The sequence below is a fragment of the Anas acuta genome, chromosome 3, assembly GCF_963932015.1.
Source record: "Anas acuta chromosome 3, bAnaAcu1.1, whole genome shotgun sequence".
Taxonomy (NCBI): Eukaryota; Metazoa; Chordata; class Aves; order Anseriformes; family Anatidae; genus Anas; species Anas acuta.
In genome coordinates this window covers 117,150,325-117,177,512 of record NC_088981.1, presented here as the reverse complement: position 1 = coordinate 117,177,512, position 27,188 = coordinate 117,150,325, and the positions used below count along the sequence as shown (strand labels likewise).

Here is a 27,188-nt window from a genome sequence, read left to right as displayed (position 1 = left end):
CACACGGACCCGCCGGACGGACACATGGACCCACGGGGTGGGCACAGGGACCCACGGGGTGGGCACAGACACCCAAAGGATGGGTACAAGGACCCACGGGATGGGTACGAGGACCCACAGACCCCCGCCAGACAGACACACGGACCCCTTGCTGGCTGGGAGCGGGATGCCACCGAGCCCAAGGGACCTTTGTCCGCCCTCGGGGACAGCCAGGACCCCCCCTCCCCAAAAAAACCCTTTTGAGGGACGAGTCCCCTTCTTCAGACGACCGACGAGATGATGCTAAAGACACGAGCAGCTGCAGGAGGAGAGGGGACAGGGAGGGCAGGGCGGCGAGGCCACGGGAGACACACAAAAGCCAGCTCCTCCGCGATGCTCTCCTCCCTTCTCCGCCGACCGGCGCGCGGCGCCGCCTCTCCTCCTCTCCTTCCCCACCCCTTCTCCTTCCCTCTCTCCGCTCCGTCCCTCACTCCAAGCACAGCTTCACCAGGTTGGCCTGGAGCTTGGCTTGGTCCACGGCGTCCAGGAGGTTCTTGGCGTCCACGGCCAGGGTGTGGGAGGCCGTCAGCATCTGCCGCTTGCACTCCTCGCTCAGCGAGGTGACGGCGTTCTGCTGTGCCAGGCGCATCTTGTTGATGAGGTCGGCCAAGTCCTTGTTGAGCAGCTTCTGGGTGCCCTCGATCTGGCCAGGACACGTAAAAGGGGTTAGGGGATGCCTGACCCCGCTCCCTCCTCCTCCTGGCCCCGCAGGTCCCTACCTCGGTGCGGGAGGCGGCGGGCAGGACGGGCAGGATCTCGTCCACGCTGCCGATCAGCTTGCGGAGGGACAGGCCCACGTTCTGCGGGGGGAGCAGTAGGGTTAGCACGGCCCCAGGCACAGGGAAACAATTCACAGGAATGTCCCTGACTCAAGGGTTCCAGTGGGGAGAGGGGCATGGGGGGGAGACGCTCCCCGTTGATCCCAGATGGTGATGGAGGAGTAGAGGGTGGTGGAAGCGTTCCCACCATTGACCCAAGGACCCAAAGGAGGAGTAAGGCATCTTGGAAGTGCTCCCACCATTGACCTAAGGACACAACGGAGGAGTGGGGCCTCTTGGAAATGATCCCACCATTGACCCAAGGAATCAATGGAGGAGTGGGACATCTTGGAAACGCTCCCACCTTTGACCCAAGAACCCAACGGAGGAGCAGAACATGTAGGAAATGATCCCATCATTGATCCAAAGACCCAAAGGAGGAGCAGAATATGTTGGAAACACTCCCCATTGTCCCAAGGAGCCAATGGAGGAGCAGAGACTGGTGGAAGCGTTCCCGTCATTGACTCAAGGACACGACGGAGGAGTGGGACATCTTGGAAGTGATCCCATCATTGACCCAAGGACCCAAAGGAGGAGAAGGACATGGTGGAAATGCTCCCACTATTGACCCAAGGATCCAAAGGAGGAGTAAGGCATCTTGGAAGTGATCCCACCATTGACCCAAGAACACAACGGAGGAGTGAGGCACCCTGGAAACACTCCCACCTTTGACCCAAGGACCCAATGGAGGAGCAAGACAGGTTGGAAACGCTCCCACCATTGACCCAAGGACCCAATGGAGAAGGACATGTTGGGAACACTCCCACCACTGACCCAAGGACCCAACGGAGGAGCAGGACATGCTGCTAACGCTCCGTCCCATACACGTAAGACCTTCCCAAGAAGGAAGGACCCTGGGAAGTTCTCCCATGCAGCGGCAGCACTCAGCACAGACTCCCAGCTCCCTCCCCACTGCTCAGATCGTCTCCCCCTCCCCTCCCTACCTTCACCACCAGGATGTACCCCTCGGGGGGCAGGAGGCTGATCTCGTTCTTCAGCTGCAGGACAGCCCGCACCAGGTCCATGACGTTGCTGTACACCGTGTCGTCCGTGCGGTCCAGGTTGGCCGTGGGGGCCGGCTGGATGGACTGAGGGCAAGCAGGGCCACCGTGGGCTCAGTGCCCCGGGGGCAAGAAGGGAGAGACCAACACCCCTGGGAAGCCCTAGCCCACCAGACCCAGCCACCTCCCACCCGTGTCTCAGAGGCTGAGGGGTTGCCCAGACCTTTTTGGGGCTTGGGAGGGAGAAAAGTCCCATCCTGTAGGTGCAGAGGGTGATGGAGAAGGACTCAAACCGTGGTGCCCAAGGTCTTACCTGCGCCCCGAGTCTTGGAGGCTTCTGGGGGGGCCCCGTGAACTCCGCTACGCCATCAGTAAGGGAAAGGAAGGAGAGTCACTCTGCCTGCTCCCCGGCACACCATGAGACCCCTCCCATGTCCCACAGCACCCTGGGGACCCCAACCAGCCCTGGCTGCATCCCACCACCCCTCCAGCACCAGGACAAGGATAACGGGGTGCCCAAGGCCCAGGGGGATGCTCCACACAGGCAGCAGCTGTGGGCACTCACTGTAATCGATCTCCTTCTCCGGGAGCATCTGCAGAGGAAGAAACAGCAGAAAATGAGAGGTGAAAAGTCCTGATGCTGCCAAAGCAGGGGAGGATCTCTGGGCACCCCCAGGGTAAGGACCCTGCTGTGCCCCTGTACACGAATACACCCAGCCCCGGTTCCCTGGCACTGGCGGCACTCACCAGAGGGGTGTTGTTGTTCATGAACACCGTCGGGTCCTGTGGGGGGAGAAGTCATGTGAGAGGCACCAGGAGAAGGAAAAGGATGGGGAAAGGAAAAGGATGGGGAAAGGAAAAGGGAAAGGGAAAGGGAAAGGGAAAGGGAAAGGGAAAGGGAAAGGGAAAGGGAAAGGGAAAGGGAAAGGGAAAGGGAAAGGGAAAGGGAAAGGGAAAGGGAAAGGGAAAGGGAAAGGAGAAGGAGAAGGAGAAGGAGAAGGAGAAGGAGAAGGAGAAGGAGAAGGAGAAGGAGAAGGAGAAGGAGAAGGAGAAGGAGAAGGAGAAGGAGAAGGAGAAGGAGAAGGAGAAGGAGAAGGAGAAGGAGAAGGAGAAGGAGAAGGAGAAGGAGAAGGAGAAGGAGAAGGAGAAGGAGAAGGAAAAGGAAAAGGAAAAGGAAAAGGAAAAGGAAAAGGAAAAGGAAAAGGAAAAGGAAAAGGAAAAGGAAAAGGAAAAGGAAAAGGAAAAGAAAGAAGAAGAAAAAGAAGAAGAAAAAGAAGAAGAAGAAGAAGAAGAAAAAGAAAAAGAAAAAGAAAAAGAAAAAGAAAAAGAAAAAGAAAAAGAAAAAGAAAAAGAAAAAGAAAAAGAAAAAGAAAAAGAAAAAGAAAAAGAAAAAGAAAAAGAAAAAGAAAAAGAAAAAGAAAAAGAAAAAGAAAAAAAAAAAAAGAAAAAGGATGGATTGACCCCCCCCCAGAACCATTCCCACCCCTCTGCTTCCTCCCTGGCAAAACCTTCCCAAACTTTGTCTCCTTCATCCCAACTCCCTGCAGGGAAAGCAGCACGACCCCCCCTCACCTTGCCCAACATCAGCCACCGAAACCCATCTCCGATCTCCCAGAGACCTCCACGATTTCCCTGACTCCTGGGAGACCCCAGAGTACGCCCCAGGAGCTCATTTCCCAGCTCCCCGTCCCCTCGTGGCCCCGTCCCCACCTTCCCCGGGACCCCCAGGACCCCCAGGACCCCCGTGCTCAGCCCCACGACACCAAACGCCAGCCCCTCGCCCCCGCAGCACCGTGCTGGGGGAGCTGGGCTTGGCTGCGTCAGCCGAGCTAATAAAAGCTTTTCTGTCTCTTTCTGCCTCCCCGAGAGCTGCCGCGTTAGTCATGCCTTAGCTACCTTGGCTCCTCGTTTAAAAAAGCGTTACAAAAGCTCATTAAGACGCAACCGCAGGTGCTTAATAATGGCACAGGTTTCACAAGATCAAGTTCCCGCAGCAGCTCCGGGAGGGTTTTTTTTTTTTTTTTTTACAAGTGCAGAAGACAAAAGGGGTGCAGGCGAGCTGCTCTGGAGGAAAGTGAGACCCGCAGCAGGGCAGGGCTTTTGCATCGCAACCCAACCACGAAAAGCAAGCTGTGGCTTTGCCTGCACCTTCACAAGGGTGGGAGCACCCATCTGAAAGCCCGACCCCAGCCCCGGGGCACTCACCAGGGATTTCTCCTCCTGCCGCAGCCACTGGTAGTCCTCCACCATCTGCTTCTGCTGCTTGTCCAGGACCTGCCGCATCTTCAGCCGCTCCAACTCCCACAGCTTCTGCGCCTCCTCCCTGCTGCTGGGACGGAGGAAATCTTCCTCCTGGCGCACGGAGCCAGAGGTGATGGAGGGCTCAGCAGCCAGAGCCCCCCAGGTCTCAGCACGGGAGCCGGAGCCCGCTGTGCGCATGCAAAGCCATGCACCGGACCCCTGCCACCATGAGCCTGGGGCTGCTCCAGACCGACCCCAAGGAGCCCCCGGGCTTCCAGCAGTGAGAGAAACCCACCAGAAGACCCCACACCTCGTGCACCACGTCCCAGCACTCCCAGCCCCGTGTGTGAGCCCTGGGCAGCATGCACAAGATGCCCCGGTGTGGCGCATCGTGCCCATGGTGCGGGTGCTGATGGCACCGGGGCCACCCTGGCGTGATGGACAATGCCTGCCTCTGATTTCGGGGCTGTGCAGCAGTGCTGAGGAACCAGGGCAGAGCACCCAAGCTGCCAAACACCACCGGCACTCCAGGTAATGATGCTGAGCATGAGGAGCCAACCCAGAGCCCTGAGGTCCCACCTGTCCCCAGCGCACCCCTGCCCGTTCCCGGAGACGCCGTGCCCACTGCTCCTTCACCAACGTGCCCCCTGCACGGACACGTGCACAACAAGCATGGCAGGGGGCTGCGAGCACCCGGAGCCCTTCACGGGCACGATGCCTCCAGCCTTAAGCAGCACAGAGACAGGATCATGCAGAGCACAAAGCTGGAAGCGGCACAAGCAGCAGCGCAAAGCACGGCGCGGAGCATCGCCCCCTCCTCTCGCTCCGGTGAGGTCCCCGGGGTGTCCTCGGGGTTTTTGGGGGGCCCTCTCTTACCCTCATGCTGTGGCGCTTGAAGACGTTGTGGCGGTTGAGCGGCGGGGTGTGCAGGGAGCTGGCCGGAGACTGGTACTCGATGGGGCTGGTGAGCGTGGGCGAGCTGGCACACAGACCCTCGGGCACCTGAGGGCGCGGGGCGGCGCGGCACGGAACGAAGCCGGGGGGAGGTTAGTGCGGACAGACGGACAGACAGACAGACAGAGAGCGTGGGAAAGCGGCTTTCACACCTTACAGAGGAGCGGTGACGGCCCCAACAGGACCCTCCTCACCAGGAGGTTTGCTCTGGCGTCCAGAGCACGGGTTTGATATTTCCTGTACTCCTGCCCAAAGCCCTGCCTGGCACCAGAAAAGCACCCAAAACAGTGGCTGCTCCTGCAGGGGGTGCTCCAAGGAGCAGAGCAGACGGTGGAGGAGGTGATCTGTGCTCCCCCAGGGCAGCTAAACCGAGCTGCAGGTGAGATTGGGGTGCAGCCAACCTCCTCTCCTCCCAGCCGTGCATGCAAACCGCCCTGCCCTGGGGTAAAAGCCGCTCTCCGAGCCCCGAGGCATGGACAAGACACGGGCAGGGCTGAGCCCGAAGCATTGCGCTGTCCTGGTGGAGATCTAAGTCCCAAATATGTGCCCGTGCCTCCGGGCACAGCTTCCTGGCATCAAGCCCCTGTCGGACCCCCGCGGGTTGCTGTGGGCGCGCAGCCTTACCTGGAACTGCAGCTTGGGAGCCAGGAGGTTGTTCTGGGGAGGAGGTTTGTACCTGGGTCTGCTGGGCTGCAGGGGGAGAAAAGTGGGGTGGGTGCAAGCCTGGGGATGCCCCGTTTTGGCTGCACATCCTTGGGTCAGGGCATGGGGAAGGAGAGAGCCCAGCAGCCTCCTGCCCACCTTGGGGGGTGGCTCCTGGAAGGACGGCGGCTCCAAGATTTTGGGAGGCCGGTGGCGGTTGTTGCGCTCCTGCTCCTTGGCCAGCTCCTTCTCCATCAGGTAAATGTCACTGCAGGGGAGAGGGACAGCCCAAGGGGTTGTCACAGCCCCCTGCAGCAGGGACGCACATGCGAGGTGGGGGTGGAAACCAGGAGGGCGCACACAGGGATGGGGAGAGCCGAAGGAAAGGACCAGGAAAGGACCACGGGGAAGGCACAGCACCCAAAACCTCCCCTGCTCACCTCAAGCTGCAGACCAAGTCCTTGAACTTGGGCCTCTCACTGGGGTCGTAATCCCAGCAGCGCGTCATCAGGGTGTAGAGGACGGGTGGGCAGAGGTCAGGTTTGGGTAGGCGGTCGCCCCTCTCCAGCACCCCGATCACGTCCTTGTTCTCCAGCCAGAAGAAGGGCTGCCGGCCGTAGCTCAGGATTTCCCACATGCACACAGCTGCGGGGCACAGGGGAAGCCCCCCAGATGATGATGTTGGAGTGAGCGCCCCGGGGACCAGCCCCTCACCGGGTCTTGGGGACCCGGTGGCTGTGCCGGGCTGTGCCGGGCTTTGTGGCAGGTTGTGGGGTTCTTGGCATTTCACCCCCAGCCCCATGAGCACCCCAAATTCACGAGTCCCCTGGGGATGCTTGGACTGCAGGGAGCCCTTTCCTAGTGCCTGTGCCCAAAACTCAGTGACACCCCTGAACCAGGGCAGGATTTGTCCCCATGCAGCAGGATGGAGCCCGGGATGTGCCCAGGACCCGCTCCATCCCCGTCCCACCACGCACCAAACATCCAGACATCGCTGGCCGTCGTGAAGCGTCTGAAGTTGATGGACTCGGGGGACATCCACTTGATGGGGAGACGGGTGATGGATGCTGCGGGGGGGGGAGGCAGACGGGGGCCGTGCTTGTGGCTGCAGAGGGGCCGAAGCGAGCCCCTGGCCCCCTCGTGCTCCCCTTACCTTTATAATACTCCTCGTCCTCGATGTACCTGGAGAGCCCGAAGTCCCCCAGCTTCACGCACTCCGGGGAGGCCACCAGGATGTTCCTCACCGCGATGTCCCTGCGAGGAGAGACCCTTGGTTATGGAGAAGGGCTGGACCCCCCCCACACCCACACCAACCCGCTCCTCCGGCTCCCCAAAAATGGGTCTGCGAAGGGCTCCCCAAAAATAGCTGTACAAAGGGCTCCCCGGCCTCTGCCTTTTGCATGGTCCTGCTGCCCAAATCTGCCCCCCCAGCCCCATGCTGCCCACCCCACCTGTGCACGCAGTTGATGGCCTCCAGGTACGCCAGGGCCTTGCTGATCTGCAGCGCGTAGAGGATGAGGGTGGGCACGGCGAGGCAGTGCTTGTTCTGCTCCAGGTACTGCCCCAGCTGCAAGGGGACGGGGACAGGGACAGGGTCAGGGGCTGATAGGGTGGCACAGAGGCGGGTTGGGGGTCCCCAAAGCCTCATCTTCCCCCCATGTACCTCCCCATAAGGGTAGAGCTCCATAATGATCCAGGTGGGCTCCTCCTCGGCGATGCCGATCAGCTTCACGATGTGCGGGTGGTCCAGCTTCTTCATCAGCACTGCGGGGAGATCTCCTCAGCCACCCCAAAAAGGGGGGGCCCTTCAGGAGCCCAAACGGCACCCAGGGGTGCAGGGGAACCTCCCTGCCATGAAGCCACAGAGAGGGAGCAGCAGGAATTTCCAGGGAGGGCGGGGGGTCCCATGGGGTTTTGCGCACAGATGGTGCCCACCTGCTCCCAGCAAGCTTTCAGCAGCTTTTTCTCCCCCCCTTCCCCCAAAAAATGGGAATTTGGGGCAACAGCCACATCATGGGGGAGCACATAGGACCCTTCCTCCAGCTGCTCAGCTCCACGTTTCGATGGCAATGCAACCCCAAGCAGGGGGTACGGGGACAAAACGTGCCCTGTCTCCCACCCCAACCACCCTACAGGCTGCCCCCTGTGCCCCACAGGGTATGGGGTGCTGCAGAGGAACCCCAAAAAGCAGCGGTCCCCCCCAGACGTACCCGCCTCGCTCAGGAACTTGTCCTTGTTCTCGGGGCTGCAGTCCTTCTTGCAGGTCTTCACGGCCACGTTGACCCGCTCCCCCTTCTGCAAGGAGAGGCAGGGGCAGCTCCACCCCACTCCCTCCCGTGTAAAGGGGGCAAACGGGGGCAGGGGGAGCACGGCTCACCCACCGGGTTGGTGTAGGTGCCCTCGTACACCTCTCCGAAGAAGCCTTCCCCCAGGATCCTGCCCAGTGTCACATCCTCCCGGCAGATCCTGTAGTGCTGCACTGAAGGGACGAGGGCGCCCATCACGTATCCCCATCCCCATCCCATCCCATCCCATCCCAATCCCATCACCATCCCATCCCATCCCATCCCATCCCCATCCCATCCCCATCCCCATCCCATCCCATCCCATCCCATCCCATCCCATCCCATCCCATCCCATCCCATCCCCATCCCATCCCATCCCATCCCATCCCATCCCATCCCATCCCATCCCATCCCATCCCATCCCATCCCATCCCATATCCCCATCCCATCCCATATCCCCATCCCCATCCCATCCCATCCCACCCCCATCCCGATCCTATCCCATCCCATCCCATCCCATCCCATCCCATCCCATCCCATCCCATCCCATCCCATCCCATCCCATCCCATCCCAATCCCCACCCCATCCCATCCCATATCCCCATCCCCATCCCATCCCATATCCCCATCCCATATCCCCAGGTTGGGCAGCGAGGGCAAAACCAAAACCTCACTCCCAATTTTGGGGGGCTGGCGGGGAACGGGGTGAGAAAGGGGGGTGATGGGTGTGAAGGCACCCGGGGGTGACACCCACCTCCAGACCTCGGCCTTGAGGACTCATCAGGGATTTCAGCGTAAATATCGGAGTCTAGGGCAAAAAGGAGGATGGGGGCAGCAGTGCAGGCAGGATCCGACCCTCGGTGCCCTGGGCTGGCCTGGTTTGCACCCGGGGTGCTCGGCTGCAGCCCCCCTCCCTGCCACACCAAATCACAGCCCCCCCACCCCTTCAACACCCACTGGGCTGGGTGGGGAGGAAGGAAAAGGGGGACGAAGCCCCCAGACTCACCCACGCTCGCGCTGTCGGCCAGCACCGAGTGCCGCTCCTCCAGGTGCCTATGGGGTGGGAGTACGGGGTCACCAGTGGGGTTGGGGTAAGGGTAGGGGTCCCGGTCCCCCCCCCGGGGGGCTGTGCACTACTCACGGGCTGGGGATCCGCGGCAGGCTGCTCCTCTTCTCCCTTTCTGCAGGAGGACGGCAGCGGTCACCCCCCCTGTGTCCCCTCACCCCTCCGAGGGGAGAAGGGCAGGCACCCCCCAAACTCCCCCGTGATGTTTTGGGATGGTTTTTGGGGGAGGTCTCCGGCCATCTGGGCACCCACCTCTCCTGGGGAAGGCGATGAGGGAGGTCTCCAAGCCCCCCTGCAGCCGGCAGTAGCCGTCGATGAGGTCTGCCATGTTCTCCGCTTCGGCCAGAGAGGATGTCTTGATGGATAGGGACTGGAGGGGGGACAGGGGGATGGGTGAGGGGCTGCACCCCATGAGCTGAGGGGTGTGGGGGGTGTGGGGATGGGGATGGGATGGGGATGGGGATGAGGGGATGGGATGGGATGGGATGGGATGGGGATGGGGATGGGGATGGGGATGGGGATGGGATGGGGATGGGATGGGGATATGGGATAGGATGGGATGGGATGGGATGGGATGGGATGGGATGGGATGGGATGGGATGGGATGGGATGGGGATGGGATGGGATGGGATGGGATGGGATGGAGATGGGATGGGGATGGGATGGGATGGGATGGGATGGGGATGGGATGGGATGGGATGGGATGGGATGGGATGGGATGGGATGGGATGGGATGGGATGGGATGGGGATATGGGATGGGATGGGATGAGATGGGATGGGGATGGGATGGGATGGGATTGGGATGGGGATATGGGATGGGATGGGATGGGATGGGATGGGATGGGATGGGATGGGGATATGGGATGAGATGGGATGGGATGGGGATATGGGATGGGATGGGATGGGATGGGATGGGATGGGATGGGATGGGATGGGATGGGATGGGATGGGATGGGATTGGGATGGGGATATGGGATGGGATGGGATGGGATGGGATGGGATGGGATGGGATGGGATGGGATGGGGATATGGGATGGGATGGGATGGGATGGGATGGGATGGGATGGGGATGACCCCAAGCTCCCCAGCACCATCACCGCAAGCACCACAACCCCAGAACCCCCCAGACAAGGACACTTTGGGTGGGCTCTGTTTGGGGGCAGACCCCCCCAGCAGCAGCTCCAGGCAGGACCAGGACTGCCCCCAAGGTCCTGCAGGGCAGAGCTGCCACCCCACAGCCATCCCCATCCCACCAACAAATCCCCACAAGTTTTGCCCCCCTCCCCATCCCCAACCCTGAGCCCCCTCACCTGGGGGGTGCCGCTGAGCCCCAGCTGCAGCACGGCCCTGCCCTCCTCCACGCTGGAGCACCTGATGGACTTGATGTGCTTGAATTCGGCCAGGCAGGTGGGCTGGGGACAGAGGCACGGCCCCACGCTGTCAGAACCATCGGGGGGTCCTCACAACCCCCCCCCAGACACCCCCTTTTTCTCGGGGACCCCTACCTTGGCTTCCTTGCTCGTCATCTGCCGGATGCCCTTGGGCCCAATGACCAGGTCCACTGTGATGTTCCACCCTTGCTGCAGGACGGGGAGCAGACAGAGGGGGTGAATTTTGTAGGGTTCTCCCCCAAAACCAGCTGTCCCCCCCTCCCCATTTTCTGTGACACCCCCAGAGAGAGACCGACTGCCTCCAGGAGGGGCTTGGAGAGGGGCGAGCTCCAAGGTCTTCAGCAACCTTCAGGCTCCTGCTCGAACCCTCTGGGCTTGCTCCCCTGCCTCGGATCCCGGGGAGAAACCCACAGAGCAGGGAGCAGCCCCCCACGTGTCCCCCCCAAACTGGGTGGCTTTGGCCACGCTGTCACCAAAAGCTACTGGGGACGCTCTGGGTTCACCCTCACAACCCCACTGTGGCATTTTCACCCAAATCTGGCTGGGTTTAAGGTGCACGGTGGGCACAACCCCGAGTGCCAGCCCGTGATGGGGGCTTCAGGACCACCCTGGCAGCAGGGTGGGGGTCCAGCCCATGCCCCCAAATCCCCTCCTGCGGACTCACGATGAGCTCGCAGCGGTAGCTCTCCTGGTCGATGTTGGCGAAGGTGGCGAGGGTGTGCAGAAACTTGAGGATGCACTCCTCCTCCCGCAGCAGGGCGTACTGCTGGAAGGTCTGCTGGATCATCTTGCGGAACTGTTTGGGCTGCGGGCGGAGAGGCTGCTGGCCACGGCACCGGGGGCACCCGGCACCCCGCGGGGACCTGGCCACGGGCTGCGCCCACGGGCGCACAAACACAGACACAGCAGGGCACGCACGTGCTCATCTGTGTGCACAGGGACACGCGTGTGCACGCCGGCACAGCTCCGTGTGTGAGCACAAGAGCGTGGGGAGATGTGCACGCACGCGTGTGCACGCCAGCCCTTGCACACGTGGCCGCGCTTGGGTGCGCATGCGTATGGATGTGTGTGCCTGCAGGCACACCACGCGGGCAGAAGTGCTCACGTGCACGTGTGTGCATGATACAGCCACGTACACACACGTGTGCACGCTCACGTTGCCAGCAGACATGTTGTGTGTGTCACAGCCCCCCCCCCCCCAGGGCCACTCGTGTGTGCTCACAATTGCGCATCTCCGCCAAAACACCCTCACAAGCGTGTGCCAAGCCCCGTCCCCACGTGCAGATGCACACACAGCCCCACACACACTTTGGTGCACACACACCGACACCCCCAGGCACCCAGGTGTGCCCCCACACCCTGCCTGTAGGTGTTCAACCCCCCCCTTCCACGCGCACGCCCCTCACCTTCAGGTTCTCCTGCATCTGGCTGGGGAAGAAGAGGTCCAGGCCCACCTCCTTCCTGGGGAGCAGAGACCCCACACGCATTAATGGCCCCATAGGGACCCAAAAAGGACCCGTAACGCATGGGGGGGGGGGGCACACCAGAAAAGGGGGTGCCCGGGGCCATGGGGTGCTCCTTGGGGAGTTTCCCCCACCCACCCCACGCCAGCAAGGTGATGGATGAGGGAGGATGAGGAGGCTTGGAGCCCTAGAGCAGGCTGGAAGGGGGGTGGATGAAGGGTGGGGGGGCTGTGGGGGTCCCTCGGGGAGACCCCAGGGCTTCAGGGCAGGCTGTGCCTACTCACTCCAGGAACTCAAAGTTGGACTTCTTGTCCAGGGCGTTTTGGGGCATGTCCTTGTAAAACCTCCTGCGGAGAAAAGTGACATCAGACGGCCACCCACACATCACCACACGTCCCCCCCCCTCAAATCCCTCCTCCACATCCTTCCCCTTAGTGCAGAGCCCCCAATGCAAGGTGCTGGAAGCCCCCTCCCACTGCTGCCACCCCCAAAACCCTCCCGGCTGCTCATCCTGCCAGCCCCCCGCTGCGCACCCCTCCCCCAAAAAAACCCCAGGGGCACCTACCTGAGCTCGAGGCAGCCCAGCTGCAGGGCCATGCCCTCGCTCACCTTGCTGGCGTAGTTCTGCATGTACTCACTTCGGAGCTGGGGGGGCAGAAAGGGAGGTCAGGGGGTGGAGGGGAGGCCACCTGCATCCCCAAGGGTCCATGCGCTCTGGCATCCCGACCCGGGACGAGGCAGGGAATTTATTGCCATGGGACCATGGGGGGGATTCTAATGGGGAGGAGGTGATGCCCCCGGTGCTGGGGGACCCCCCCAGACCTGCTGGTAGAAGTAGAGCAGCGTGGTCCTGTCTTCTGTGAAGCGCTCCATGTAGTCCTCGGGCAGGTAGCGGATCTGCAGGTCGTACCTGGGGGGCACGGCACAGCCCCCGGTGAGATCCCCAGGGGTGGGCTGGGGGGGGGGGGGGCACGGAGAGGGACCCCCGCACCCGAGGGCTCCGTCCCCTACCTCCACTCAGCCTCCAGGTGCAGGCACTCGTATTTCTCCTGCACCTCGCCCACCGTCAGCTCGGGGTGCAGCCAGTGGATCTCGTCCGACTTGACGTGCTTGAGGCGCAGCCCGTAGCACTCGGCCAGCTTGATGTCGGGCCCGATGCGGCCGCTCACCAGGATGGATTTGATCACCTCCTGGGGACGGGATGGGGCAGGGAGGAGCGGGGCTAAGCCCCCTGAAAGCCCCCAGGACCCTCCCCAACCCTGTCCCCCCTCCCCGTGTCCCCTGCGTCGCATCCGGCTCCGGCCCAGAGCTGCTGCGGTTTCAGCGTGGGCACCCTCGCCGCGCAGCCTGTCCTCGCACAGAGCCCAAATTGCTCTCGCCACCTGCCCCACGGACTTGACACCAAGCCACCAAGGTCTGCAGATGAGCTTTGGCCAGCTCAGCCACGAGGCGGAAACCCAGCACGGCTGCAGGCGCAGCCCTGTGCTCAGCCCCTGCAGCCGCCGCTCGCTCGAGCTCTCCAGCCTGCTCTGCAGAGACACAGCCTGAAGGCGACCGAGTTTTTTTGGGGTGTTTTTTGGGGACAAAAAGCCTGAAAGGGTCATTTCCAGCCTGGAAGCTCAGCAGAGCTGCCCCGATGTGCTGAGGGCAAGCTGTCCGGGCAGGCGTTTCCTCGCCGCGGCTGGCACCGCGGGCACCGTGCCCACGGGTGTGGGGACAGCGGGGTGGCACGCACGGCCCTGCAGCTCCTGCCTGGCCTTTGCTCTCTGGCTGGAGGCCAAAAAGCGAGCGCAAGCTGATGGCACAGCCCGAGCTGTGCCTTGCAGCGAGCGCCGTGCCTTGTTTTTGGGGGGGAGGGGGTGCGAAATGCTGGCGGTTGCGCTTAGGTCCGCGGGTCAGAGCAAGTCCTTCTGAAATAAAATCTCTCCGTTTCCAGCTACTTATAGCTTTGGGATCTCCAAATCCAGACACAGTTTCCAAGCCTCCAGGAGCCCTCGGGGAAGTTCTGTCCCTGAGCTTCTCCTGCTTGAAGCCACAGCAGCTTCTGGCCTGGGGAGGAGCGACCCGGAGCATCCCGGCCCCATGCCCAGCCCAGGGGACAGCCAGACCCTCTCCATTTCCTTGTCCCCACTTGCATTCCCCGAAGGCATCTCCTGATGAGTCCTCTCCTTCTCCAACCACTCCTGTGCTCGTCTCCAAGCCCTTCTGCCACGCCACGAGCTCCTCCCAGGGGACACGAGGAGGGGATGTCCCAGGAGCGACCCCCGGCTCGGCTCTGATCCTCTCCACCTGGGCTTCCCCCCGAGGGGGAGCAGCATCACCCCCTGCACCCACATCCCCCCTGGGATGCTGGAAACCATCCCCAAACATCCACAGAGGGATGAACCACGGCCAAACTCCTCTTTGCTGTCCAAAAAGGGGCCAGGGTGACTCAATGGGGTTGACCCCTGCTGCAGGAACTGACCGTGGGGCAGAGGAACCCTCGCCCTCTCCAAGCTGGGCTGCTGGGGACGCCCAGATCTCCTCTCTGCCCCCCAAAATTTGGAGCCCAGGGGCTCTGGGGGCTACCAAGCTGTGAGAAATCCTCCTGCCAGGATCTCCCCCTGATCCCAGACGGACAAACTGCTCCGAGACGGACCAAGTGCCCTCCCGTGCGCCTCCCTGCCCGACGTACCCGTATCTCCGTCGTCACCGGGCACTTGACCAGCTTGAAATTCTTGCCCATGTTGAAGCTGTTGCTGTAGAAGCACACCTTGAGGATGCGCATCTCCTCCCGCTCGGCTTCCAGCGGCCCCATGCCCAGCGTGGCCTCCAGCGTGCCGCCCAGGCTGCGGAAGGAGCTGCTCCGCGGGCGGCCCAGGGGCTCGGGGACCGCCGACATCCTCAGCACGCCCGGGGCGCTAGGAGCTGAGCATCCCTTCCCTGCGGGGAGAGGAAAATATTGCTGGGGGGTTTGGGGGCGGTGGGAGAGAGAGGAGGGGCACCCCAAGGAGCTGCGGGGATGGGGATGGGGTAGGGAGAGCTGTATGGGAAGGAGAGAAGGGGGTGAAGGGATGGAGAGCGATGGAGAGATGGAAAGGGAAAGGGAAAGGAGTGTGTGAGGGTGCGCTCCCTCCCCGTGTGCTCCCCTCCAGGCAGGACCTGCGTGTCCCCGGCACCCCCTGTGTGTCCCCAGCACCTCCAGAAAAGTGTCCCCATGTCCCCAGCACCTTCAGATCAACACCCCAGTATCTCCAGCACCTCCGGAGCAGCGTGCCCGTGTGCCCCCAGCACCTCTGGAGCAACGCTTGTGCCCCCAGCACCTCCAGAACAATTTGTCCCTCTGTCCCCAATACCTCCTCTGTGCCCCCAGCACCTCCAGAGCAATGTCCCCAGTGTCCCCAGCACCTCCAGAGCAGCACCCCAGCACCCCCAGCACCTTTGCCACAACCCCTGCGCCCCCAGCAGCTCGCTGCTGCCCCTCACCACGCGGACACCGCCGTGCGCACGAGGTTTGGGCTCCGTTACCCAGCTCTGGCCCCAAATCCCCCAGCACAGCGGCCACCCCTCGCCCTCCATCCCGCACACCCAGTCTCCACGCTCACCCCTGTCTCCCTCCGTCCACGGCCCCAAAAAGAGCAGGACAAGGCTTCGCCCCGTGCCACGGCGCAGTGCCACTGCCTAGCGGAGCCGAATTTAGCCGAGGGCTCCGTGCAGAGACACGAGCAGAAGGGGGGAGAGAGCAACCCCGGGCCCGTCACCACGCGGAAGGGCAGCGCTTATTTATACCGATTGGCCTTTTTTATTTTTAGAGGCCTTCAGCACAGGTAGCAAAACGTCCCGCAGGGCTGGAGGGGAAGTGGTTTGAGTTTTCGTTTTACCAGAAAAAAAAAAAAAAAGGAAAATAAAATAAAATAAAATAAATCAGCCTGCGTCGATCTAAAAGGGCATGGGATCTTGGATGATTCCAAGCAGATCCCAAATCTTTTTTTTTGTGGGGTGTTTGGGGAGGGCAGGAGGATGGGGAAAGCCCTGCCCTGAGTGCCCTGGGGCCGCTCGCTCGGTGCCAGCAGCTTTCCCAGGCTGTGCTCTTTGGGTGTGCAACAATAAATGTGGAAATTCACCCTCGTCGGGCCCTTCCTGGGTCCAAGCCCTCGCTGAGAGCTCGGCCCTCGAGTTACTGATTAACAGGCAGGAGGCTGTTTGCAAACAGCAGCCCCAGCTGCTCGCGGGACGAACCCACCTGGCGTCACTCCTGGGCTGAACGGCCCCGGTTTGGGGGTCCCTGCCTTGGAGGAATCATTTCTGGAGGCACTGGGGAGGCTGGGGAGGACGTAGGGACACCCGGAGGGGTCTGCCCTGTGGATTCAGGCGGGTGGCAAAGGGATCTGGAAGGCAGCAGGGGATGGGGAGGGTGGCACCCGAGGGGTCCCCGCTCTCCGCAGCGTGCCCGTGGGGCTGTACAGATGGGGACAGTGCAGGGACAACCCCAAAATGCCCAGGGGGATGTGACATTTCCCCGGGGCATGGGAAATGCAGCAAGGCACCCTCGGATCCCTCACGTGCCGGCAGCGAGCCCAAAAGCTCGGGGTTGTGCGTGTGCGCTCACACATTTCACACCATTTTTTTTTTAATTTTTTTTTTCTTTTTCTCAGCTTCACAGCAAGGCAGGGAGGATCTCGCAGCAAGCCACATCCTTTTGCGGAGCCCTCCTACAGCCCCTGGCCCTGCAGCGATGCACCCCGTGGCCTCCCCGCTCGCCAGGAGGGCTGAGAGGGGTTGGTGGTGGGGGTGCAGGGACCGCCGGTGCCCCCCGCCCACGGTGGCCGTGCCGTGCCTGACGCTGCGGCCACCCGGCCTCGCTGTGCTGGCCCCCCCCTTGCTTCCTGCTCACCGAGATCAAAATAGAGATAGGGCCAAGCAGAATTAGCAAGCCCCCAGCCTGGCCCGGCACCCGGGGGCAGAAATATTCGCTTGGGGTTTTGCTGCTCCCCAGCAGAGGATGGGTAACCCCCCCCCAGGGTGGCACCTCTCCTTCCACCCAGGAGGGTCGGCCAGCCCCTCGGTGTGTCCCCCCCGTCCCCAAATTCACAAAGTCCTCACCAAATTGCACAGCAGCTTCTCCTGCGAGCCCCGGGTACCTACAACCGAGCCCCGTGTCCCCTGGGTGTCAGGGGCACCCTCCTGGGGGTGTCACGGTGGGGACGGGGCCCCAGAGCTCAGCTCCCCGGTGGGAAGAGCTTTAGGACACGCGCTGGCGTTTCTTGGGGTGTGTGCACTGCCTGCTTCTTCTTTCTCCCCACCTTCCTTCCTTTCTGGTTCGCTTTCCCCAGCCCCGTTCCCACGACGCGGCCCCTTGCGCTTTCGCTGGGGCTGAGCCCAGGGGACAGAACCAGGGCTGGGTGCCCCCCCGCGTGTCCCCACCCCGGTGGAGGACGTGGGGAGCACCCCACAGAGCACCCCACGCTCTCACAGCCCCCTCCAAATCCCTGCACGAGATGCCCAGCCAAAAAAAAAAAAGAGTTGGGAAGCTGGCACAGCACCCCGGGGCGCATCCCCGCCGCCTTGGGCACCCCAAGGACCCCTCATCCAGGGTGGCCATGCCCCACGTACCCCTGGCCATACACAGCCCTCATTTTCAGGGGGCAGAAGGGGCAGCACCCCATATTTCCCCCCCTGCCTTCTCACCTCCCCTCTGGCACAGGGAAGGGGTCCGAGGGATCCTGGCTCTGCCCCGGGCGCAGCGGTGCCGTGTGAGGACAGGGACCCCGAAACAAAACCAAGTCCCTGCACCCCAACACCACCACCAGCCCCCTTCTGAAACCCCTGCGCCCCCCCTAGAGACCCTCCCCGTCTCCTCGGGGCTGTGCTGGGGCACCCCAAAACGCCCCCCCCTGCACCCAGCCGCCCACACGCAGGGCGCACCGGGAAGTTTCTGGTGCCGGGGACGCGGAAAAGTTCCGTGCTCGGGCACCGCTTCCCCCCCAGCCCTACCCAAACCCCAGCCACTGGGGGGGGTGTGGGGGGGGTCCACACATCCCTGTGCACCCCCAGCTGAGCCCCCCCACTGTCCCCCGAGCTCGGTGTGACGAGTTTGCCCGTGCTCAGCCCCCCTGGTGGAGCAGAAGGGGGCGAAGGGCTGCGCCCCAGCGCTGCTCCCAGGGAAGCCGGAGTTTTGGGGGGGTGAGGGGGGGAGCAGAGTGTGGGGGACACTTACAGAAAGTGGGGGGTGTCCCCTGTGTGTCCCCCCCCGAGCCTGTGCCGGCGGTGCTGCCTCTTCCTGGTGACGGGGCTGTGCGGAGGCATTTGCATAGTGCCTGTCACGCAGCTCATGCTCGCACATGTGCCGTGCACGGGGTGCAAGTGGGGAAAAGTGCCCCCCTAATTCACCCCGGGTCAGTCGGCTCCGGCCCCACGCTCCCCGTCCTGCCCCGTGTGCCCCCGCACAGCCCCCTTGCCCCCCACATCCCCAAATCTGCCTCAAAGCGCCCCAAACCCGCTGCATTTCCACCCCCCCAACTCCAGTTTTGGGCTGCAAGCCCCCCTCCTCCCACAGGGCTGGGGCAGCGGGGACCCACCATTTACCCCAGCCCCCCAGTCCCCCGGTCAGGGGGCTCCGTCCCTCATGCCAACATCCAGATTTTGGCACCCCAAACCATGCTGCCTGCTCCCTGCTCAGCTCCAGGACCCCCAAAAAAAAACCAAAACCCCAGCCCCCAGCCCCTTGCCCCCCTCCCAGGGGCTGCAGCGCTGCGCTCTGTGCCAAGGTGCCCCCGGAGCACCCCGGGCAGTGGTGATCCCAATGGCCAGGGATGAGATCCCAAAAGCCAGGGACAAGATCCCAAAAGCTGGGGACTACTGGGGGCCCCCGCAGCTCTGCCTGCCCCACCCGTGCAGGTATTTCTTGACTCACGGCAGGAGCCTTAGGGTGCCAGGAGCCCCACACCAAGCCTGCGTGCCTCAGTTTCCCCTTTCCCTCTGGGAAAAGGGTGAGGGTCCCCATGGGAACCCCATGGGAGCACCATGCCCTGCCTCGGGGACTGCTGCCTGTCCGGGGCAAGGAAGGCAAGGCAAAAAGACAGCAGGGTCAGGGGTGACGGGGACATCAGGACGAGTGTCCCATTGCAGTGGGGTCGGGGTGTGCGGGATGGTGCTGCTGGCCCCACCACGTGATGCCCGGAGGAAGCAAATTTCACAAAGCAGAGGGAGGAAATGACACAAGCTCCAGCCGTGGGGACGGGCTGCCCCAAAAGGGGTGTTGGAGCAGGTACAGGGGGTGCTGTCCTCTCTGCTTGCGGACCCCAAACCAAACCAATCCCCTGCTGACACCCCCGGTGCCCCGCGATGCCCAAAAACGCTGCCAGCGATCCAAAAGCACCCCCAGACCCCATGGAGGATGGGTCCCAGCACATCTCCACCTGACACCTCTCGTGCCACAGGGGCATTATCCCACCCCTCACCCCAACACACCCCCATTTTTATAGGGTCCGGGTGTTTTTGGGGTGCAGGGCTGTGCCGGGACACGCATCCCACCTCCCAGCCCGGTGCTGCAGCTGCACCCAGGCAGCTGGGCAGGGCGGTGGGGGCAGCAGGCTCCCGAATATCAGGAATTAGACACGGCGAGCTGCCGTGACGCCCACGGCCGGCAGCTCCCCAAGGGGGTGACTCAGGCACGGGGAAAGATCCGCGTGTTCCCGGCACGGAGCCGGCGAGGGGACGCGGCACGGCCATCTGCGCAGGAACAGCTCACCACCAGGCTCCCTGCGAGCACAGAAACCTCCCCAAAAAAATGCTCAGGGTGCACAGCAGGGATGGGGTCCTGAAGGCAAAATGTCCCCACCGGGTTTGTTTGCCTCACCAGTCCCTTCTGGTTTTCACACTGACGGAGAGCTTCCAGGCCGAAAATGCCCAAGTTTTGTCCCTTCACCATGCCACAGCCATCAGATTCTCCGTGCTCCAGCTAACAGCAAGCCCCCTGGCACATCCTGGGCACGGGACCCCCTCCTCGAGCATCCCCAGGCTCTGCGGGCAGCGTGCTCCGTCCTCAAAGCCACCTCTGCTCACCCAGGCGTGCTGCCCCTGAGAGCCTCCAGCAGCAGACTGCTTGGAAATGGTGATTTTCCAGCAAAACTCGAGGTGAGCAGGAGCAACAACAGCACCTTTCCCTCCCCAAAGTTTCCAGCCCATCCTGCTGCAGATCCAGGCTCCGAGGGCCCTACAGATGTGCCCAAACCCCGCGCTGCATCACGGGGAAAAGGCACGAGGGAAAGGCACACCGACAGCCTGGCAGAGGTCCCAAAATCAGGCTGGGGGGGGATCGGCGAGCCCCTGAAAGGCAGCAGAGGGGGTGCTGGACGTGCTCCCCCCTCGGGGTGATGCAGAAAACACGGGGCTGAGCCCAGGACTCAGAGCTCAGAGCTCAACCCTGCGCACCAAAATGGTCCTCCCAAAGCAGGCGCAGCGCCGCCAGGTTAAAAATAACCCCGAGCAGCACACAAAGCCTCCCCTTGGAGAGGGGAACAGCTTTCCGGGAACATGGTGGGCGTATTTCCCGGTACCCTTTCTGCTGGAGAAGGAAGCCGAGGGCTCGCAGCATTCGGGTTTTGGCAGGCGGGTGCCGGTCGCTAGGCATCCCGGTCTCCAGGCAACACGCGGGTACCGCGCGATGCTGCGCCTGCATCCTTTATTTTGGGGAGGGGAGAGGGTCTGGGGCAATAATCCACCCTATATCCAGGGCTGGTGTGCGGCAGCATCTGTGGGATGTGGCCAAAATCACCAAACCGTGACACCTGCAGGGTTCACGGACAGGAGCAGCGCTCGTCCTTCCTCTCCCACCAGTACCAGAAGCGCCCAGTGTCTGCTGGAGCTCTGTGTGCTCACACTAATTAACCTCCTCGCCTCCATCTCTGCTTAATTAGGGAAACTCAGCTCCTCCTGACCCCCTGGGCAGGCTGTGTTGGGGCAGAAATCACGTCAGAGGGTGCCAAGCTGCAGGTCCCCCTGCGCATCCATGCCCGTGCCCCGTGCTCAAGCCCGAGCGGCCGCAGCGCAGCTCGGCACCAAGCGTCCCCCTGGCCCAGCACGCTTCTTTCTCAGCAGGGCTTGGATCTGCAAAACGTGGGGAAGTTTGCGTTTCTCGGGGGAAATCTGCTGAGTTCGGGGAAATTAATTTCTGTCATTTAATCCAGCATTTCATTTTGCCACCGTCGGTCGTTTTGGTGCGCGCCGGCACGCCGCTCACTGCGAAAGGCCCATGCAGGACGAGATCGCCACAAAGCTCAAAGTTTCTACCCTGTGCTAAGTTTCCAACCTTTCTGTCGGAATAAATAAATAAATAAACACAATTTTAAAGGCCATTTTAAAAGTGAAATAAGCTGAACGACCCCCAGAGGTTTCTCTGTTGTTTGCCCCTCTGCGCTCATCGCCCTGCAGACACCAGCGCGGGGGCAACACAACTTTTATTTGTCTTTAACTGCCCCAAAAAAGGAGATTTTTAAACTCTTCCAGCAGACCTGCAGTGCACGGCCCCTAGGATTTAAACTCAAGGTTTTCCTCGTGCGCCCTCACATAAATGTCTCCCTGGTGGTGCTCTGGGTGGCACCGGGAGCGCCTGGCCTCCTGCGCCCTGAATGACCCCTGTGCCAAGCTCCTGCGGGATGGGGGCAGCTTCTTTTTGCCCCCCTCTCTCCAAGCATCATGTCTGGGGCAGCGATGCCCTCTTTGTAAAATGGGGACAGAAATGCTCTCGCTTTGTAAAACGGGGGACAGAAGCGCTCTCACTTTGCCAAAGGGGGGCCAGCGATGCTCCCACATCCCCCATGGGTGCTGCATTCCCGTGGCTGCACGCCCTTTGCTATCTCTGCGAGGGGCAGGGCCTGGGAAAGGGGGGGAATTTCCCATCTGAAATCCCTCGGTGCTTCAGCCTCGGGAGATAACAACGGGCAGCAGAAGGCTCCAGGTGGAAATTCCCCTCTCCTGTGGCTGGGACCGGCCACGGGGACAGGCGCAGGTATTTCGCCTCTGGCTGTAGTGGCAGAGGGAGCTGTAGGAAATCCTCCCCCATCCTCCTCCTCCTCCTCTTCCTCCTCCTCTGCTACAGCCCTGCTTCTTCCTCAGCTCAGGGTGCTGTGGGTCACGGCGTGGGGAGCCCCAACCTGTCCCCCCAGACCCTTTTCCATCCCCAAGCCCTCACCAGCTGGAGCTCAGCAGCACCACCAGCATCACCGTGGCTTCACCCGAGGCGTAGAAACCCTCGGGGACACTCAGAGCCTCCTTGCGTGCCCCCAAAAAAAAGAACAGCCCCCTGCACGGAGGGAAAAAAAGGGCATCTGCAGGGTGCTAAGCATGCAAGGTGGTGGGCGTGCAGCGGGCTGCGGGCGCATTGTGGTGGCCGCGCATTGTGTCGGGGCGCATTGTGGCGGCTGCGCAGCGCGGCGAGGATGTGCAGGGAGGCAGGTGAGCGGCACCGGAGGCAGAGCAGCTCAGGAAGCGAGGCTGGGGCCAGCTCGCCCCGGAAAAACCTGGCCGTGGCAGCTCTCGTGCTGAAATGGGAGCTGGTGCCGCGTGGGAGGCACGGGGAGCGAGGCAGGACTCAGCCCCGCGGGGAGGGATGAGGGCAAGGAGGAGGCTGAGCTCTCCCGCATCTCCTAACGGGGCACACGGTGCTGGTAACCACCCTGGAGGCCACCTCCACGGGGCACAGCGTCGCCCAGCAGCTTTTTCACACAGAAAAGGACACGTCCAGGCCACAGCTCGCGTCCCGGGATGACATGAGTCATGCCCAGCCAGCGGCTGCGTTTTTCCAGCGGCTTCACGGGGAGCCCGCGAGAAGTCTCCCTCTGGAAGAGGTTTTCCCCGTGGGAAGCAGAGTTTTGCTGGAAGCACCTGGGGATTGTTTTCTACCACGAAGCGTTCGCGCTGCCCCCAAAGCGAAAAACATGGCTGAAGGCCGTGGGGTTTCCCCGGCTCGCAGGAGCTGCGTTTCGAACGCGCCGGGTTCCTCTTCCCCTTTGAAGCTGCTTCCCCAAACAGAGCTCGGAGGCCTTGCCGTGATGCCCCCGCCCCACCAGGCTGCGGAGAGGTGGCCAAGCCAGAGAGACAGTCACCCCCGGGAAGGATTTTCCCTATGGAAAATAAATTTTGCCCCCAAATTCCCCCAGGGAGGTGTCTCCCCGTGATTTTTGTGCCGAGCATCCTAGCTTTTAACCTCCCTGCTCCCCTGGGCTGCTCAGCGGAGGAGGAGAGCTGCGGATGCACGCTCGCCTTCGGGAATGCGAGAAGGCTTCGCAGGGAAGGTGCACGTCTCCCATCTACTCCTCGTGAGTAATAACCGTGCCAGGGAAAAAGCAAAATGATTCAGATGTTGCCTCCCCAGCCCCCAGCCTCCTGAAAAGAGCCTCAGCGCCGAGCGCTCACAGCAGCTGAGCACGAAGGCGTGGAGGCGCAGAGCCTGGGGACGCGCCGGACCCCACAGGCGCCCTCGCACTCAGCGTGTGTCTTGTGGGGTTTCACACCAGCGTGTGCAAGACTCCAGCAGCGAGGCTGAGCCTGCATCTGCCACGCACACACCGACACCACGGGCTGTGCGTGCGCCCCTGCCTGGCCTTTGGAGACGTGTCGTGACACCCCTGTGGGGTGCTCCCGCACGGCACCGCTGCCCCGTGTGTCCCCCGTGGGACATCCCCAGCTCTGTGCGCACTCCTCTCCTGTCCTGGCACTCCGAAAAGCTGACCCCATGCAGTTTGTTCTGCCCTGTCCCACACTTATGGCACGGAAAAACAGCAGCAGGACGGTGGCCGGGCTGGATGTTGTGCCAGGAGGCGCACTGCCACACCACGCAGGTACCCTGCAGGAGCAATGAGTGAGGACGGGGCCAGTTTTGGGCTGTCCCTGCTCCTCTCCAAGCCCCCACATCTCCCTGGGCTCTCCTCCAGCAGGAGGAGGACGCAGAGGGGCACGGCAGCTGCCTGCCCCCAGCAGGTTGTAGGGCCCTGTGGACGTTTTGCCCTAAAAAAGCCTCTACTTTGCGCGGTTTGGACACGGGCAGATTCACCCCCTGCATCACCCCGACAGGGTTGGCTTCGGAGGAGCAGCGTGCCCTGCCTGGATGACACAACCCCGGCCCAAAACGGAAAAAGAAACTGCAACGAGAGGCACCCAAAGCAGAGCGGGACTCGGGCACGCCGGCACCTAGTGAGCACGGGGGTGTTGCATCAGCCCCTCGCACCGCAACGCTCCCCGTCCTCGTCCTCCCCGTTTTCCCCCCCTTTGCTCCTCTCCAGGTTCAGCAGGAGAAACCGCCCTGCCCTTGGGCAAACAGTGAGCTGGCAGCAGATAGCAGAGCGGCACCTCCCGCCCCGCCACCACGGCCCAGCTTTTCCCCAGCACCGCGGCACGGATGTGAGCGACGGCCCCGCTCCCCTTTTTTCGCCCCGAAAGCGAGCGGTGGGCGCTCACCTTGGCGTGAGGGGCGCGTGGGGGACGCCTTGGAGCGGGATGACCCCGTGGGAGGCTCGGCAGCCTCGCCGACAGGAGGGCTCCCCGGGTGGGTGCGTGTCCCGCGGGCTGGTACCGGTGCCGAAACCACTCCTCCCCGCCGCCCGCTTCCGGATAGGGCTCACCAGGGCTGGCGAGAGCCACGGCGACGCCGCCGAGGAGGAAGAGGAGGCAGAAGGCGAGGAAGGCCCTGAGATCCCCTCACCTGCCCACCCAACCGCCCTCTCCGGGCCCCACAATGCGGGTCGGGGCAGGTCCCATCCGGGAATTTGGGCACGGAGCCCGGCAAGCCGGTGTTTGGGGCCGGTCCCGCTCCCTGCTCGTACCTGGGAAGAGCTGGCAGGCTGCCCCCATGGAGCCCCGGCGCTGCGCAAGGGTCAGGGCAGGAAGGAGGATGGTGCAAGAGCCGCTGTGCCAACGTCCGGGGGTGCGGGGTGGGGGCTGGCACCGTCACCACCACCGCCTTGGGCCACCCCCCCCTGTTTACGGGGTGCCCCAGGGCTCCCCGGGTATTTGCTCGCCGAGGATCCCCTCCAAGGGTGGGCTGCCTGCAGAAGTGCCCCCAGCCCCGGAGCAACGCCGAAACTTAACCTCAGCTGGGGCTGGGCACCGAGGAGCCGAGGAAGAGCTGGAGGAGGAGGAGGGGTCACCCCAAAACATGGTGGTGGTGGTGGTGGGGGGGGGTTGTGGGGGCACAGCCGTGCAGCGGGGCAGGATGGGGGAAGCAGCGGGGTGAAGCCGCAGCGGGGCACTTCCCCTAAACCCCGGGCAGGCGCCTTCCTTCTGCCGCCAGCTCTGCAGGCAGAAGCCACAAACTGCATCTGCTGCGGCCCCACAAGCTTCGTGGGCTAACGGGCTCCTCCTGGGAAGCCCCCCCAGCCCCATGGCAGAGATTCCTCTTCCCCACAGGGGATCTGGCTCTGGGGCTGGGTCGTGCCATGGGGATGGGTCGTGCCATCCATCGGGACCCCATCGCTGCTGAGACCACCCAGCCCCTCTGCCAGCAGGGTTTGGGGGAGCCGTGACCTCCTGGGGGTCCCCTGCAGAGTGCCCATGGGTGGCTGCACCCCATCCCGCAACCCCATGGCCGGGCGCAGGGGGTCCAGGGGATCCGAGCCCCCCACCTCGGGGACCAGGAGCGCAGGGTGGTCACCGTCACCCTCTGCCAGCCCAGAGCTCCCGCGGCGGCTCTCCCACGCAGGCGGAGCGGCGCTGACAGCCTGCGCCCACTCTCCGCTTGCCAGCCGAGCTGTTTCCACGCCTAAATGCCATCCAAAGCCCTGCAGCTACCTCCTCACGCCCCGTGCGGGCCAGCATCTCTGGCAAAAGGGCAAGGAGGGGGGAGCGCAACGGGCAATGGGTGACCCCCTCCTAGCATGGGTGGTGGTTTTTTTTGGGGGGGGTGGGGGCAGAGACCACCGGCTCCAGGATCCCCTCCGGCTCCGTGGAGAGCTGAAGCAGCCCCCCGCACACATTTCTCTCCCCGTGCCCTCCCGAGGAGGTGCCTGGGCTCCTCGTTAAGTTTGGGAGGGACGCTGCGGGACGCCGGGCAGCACGGCCCCCCAGGGAGCAGGGCTAGGCTTTGGTCCTGCTGATCCCTGCCAAAAATGACCCCCCCCATCAACCCCAAACCTCCCACAGCAGCTTCAGCCCCGAGACTTACAGGAGAGCTGGTTCAACAGCCGGCTGAGCCATCCCATGCTCCTGCACCCAGGGCGAGCTCGTAGCTAAGAAATGCTGGAGAGAAACAGGTTTCCCCCCGCCTCCCCGAACACCCCCCCCCCCTCCTCCCCTTTCCCCAAACCACCCTCTTCTTGGCACGGAGAGAAGCGATAAAAGCTGACAGGATTTATTAATAGCACCTCTCCCAGCAGCAAGGATGCGGGGTTTCGGCACGGCTTCGAGCATCCCCGCGCGGGGCTGCCGGAGGCCAAAAGGCACCAACTTACTTTTGGCCAGGGCGCAGGGGACGGTGCCGGAGGGTCTGGGTGCAGGAGGAGGAGGAGGACACGGGTGGCAGCTCCGGGGCCTCCAAGAAGAGGTTTGGCGTGCTGAGGAGAGGAGCAGAAGAAGTTGTGCCGTGCCGGAGTCAGGCAGAAATTGGGGAGACGCAGGCAGGAGAGGCGGCTGGGGGTGTCCTTCGAGCAGGAGGGTGGGATGCAGCGGTCCCCACTCGCTCGGAGCCGCTGCACGGCTGCTGCATGTTATTGCTGCCATCTTCAGGACGGCCAACCCGGCCTCGATTTGGGGTTTTCGGGGAGGAAAAATCCCAGTCCTCGGTGGGAGGCTGCTGCGGGGCGGGCAGAGCGCTGACACCCCCGCGTCGCCCCCAAAATCCGGCTCCGTGGCAGTGCTCGGTGCTGGGGGCACCCCAGCAGGGCTGGCAACGGGGTGCCAACGGGGTCACGAGATTGGGGTGCTTTTGGGGTGGGTGTCACTAGGAGCTGGGATAAATATGCTGCTGGTAAGGGGTGCACCCCAACAGGAGCATAGGTGCTCGAGTCAGCAGCGTGGGGACCCCATTTCCCCAGTGTGGGTGCCCCCCACCAGCCCCCCATTTCTCCTCAGCAGGGTCAGGCCCTCAGGTTTGGAAAAGGAGGAAGGATTTTGCAGGAAAGTGCCCCAAATGGGGGCTAGATCTGCTCTCCTGCTCTCCTTTCGGACCTCTGACCGGGATTTTTCCCCCACTACGCCACAAAGGGGCCAGGCAGGGGTCCTGCCCCCCAGCCCAGCGATGGATGAGGACGAAATGACCAAAATGACCGAAATGACCAAAATTACACGCCCTTCTCCACCCGGAGCCACTGGTGCTC

At 62.8% G+C, this 27,188-nt stretch overlaps 2 protein-coding genes across 9 annotated transcripts in view; one reads left to right on the top strand and one right to left on the bottom strand.

Moving 5' to 3' along the window:
- The window catches only part of CLU (clusterin), a 124,268-nt gene that overhangs the window by 10,266 nt on the left and 86,814 nt on the right, over nucleotides 1–27,188 (top strand).
- PTK2B (protein tyrosine kinase 2 beta) lies at nucleotides 323–26,479 on the bottom strand. Of its 8 annotated transcripts, none has more exons than XM_068679019.1 (31): nucleotides 26,325–26,479; nucleotides 14,576–14,823; nucleotides 12,913–13,091; nucleotides 12,724–12,811; nucleotides 12,467–12,546; nucleotides 12,186–12,248; nucleotides 11,845–11,899; nucleotides 11,103–11,243; nucleotides 10,553–10,627; nucleotides 10,358–10,459; nucleotides 9,299–9,416; nucleotides 9,122–9,161; nucleotides 8,987–9,033; nucleotides 8,735–8,788; nucleotides 8,077–8,174; nucleotides 7,906–7,990; nucleotides 7,359–7,459; nucleotides 7,147–7,262; nucleotides 6,849–6,949; nucleotides 6,673–6,762; nucleotides 6,136–6,340; nucleotides 5,855–5,963; nucleotides 5,678–5,743; nucleotides 4,976–5,101; nucleotides 4,064–4,210; nucleotides 2,606–2,641; nucleotides 2,424–2,451; nucleotides 2,172–2,218; nucleotides 1,802–1,945; nucleotides 759–839; nucleotides 323–682 (listed from the first exon to the last, which is right to left on the bottom strand). In XM_068679019.1, exons 2-31 carry the CDS (start codon nucleotides 14,780–14,782, stop codon nucleotides 467–469), a joined length of 3,045 nt encoding a protein of 1,014 aa, XP_068535120.1. In that variant the 5' UTR covers nucleotides 14,783–14,823; nucleotides 26,325–26,479; the 3' UTR covers nucleotides 323–466. The 8 variants fall into 8 exon arrangements, with proteins under 8 accessions (XP_068535120.1, XP_068535122.1, XP_068535123.1 ...); XM_068679021.1 differs by lacking the exon at nucleotides 26,325–26,479 and adding an exon at nucleotides 26,039–26,166; XM_068679022.1 differs by lacking the exon at nucleotides 26,325–26,479 and adding an exon at nucleotides 24,702–24,981.

Bases quoted from the DNA above. Each gene is read 5' to 3' on its own strand.
- PTK2B (XM_068679021.1), bottom strand. From the start codon at position 26,075: ATGGGATGGCTCAGCCGGCTGTTGAACCAGCTCTCCT. The intron at 9,034-9,121 runs GTGAGTAGTGCA...CCCACCCCATAG, and splicing joins CTGCCGCGGATCCCCAGCCC to GCACCTGGAGGAGCGGCACT. The intron at 2,452-2,605 runs GTGAGTGCCGCC...CTTCCTCTGCAG, and splicing joins TGAACAACAACACCCCTCTG to ATGCTCCCGGAGAAGGAGAT.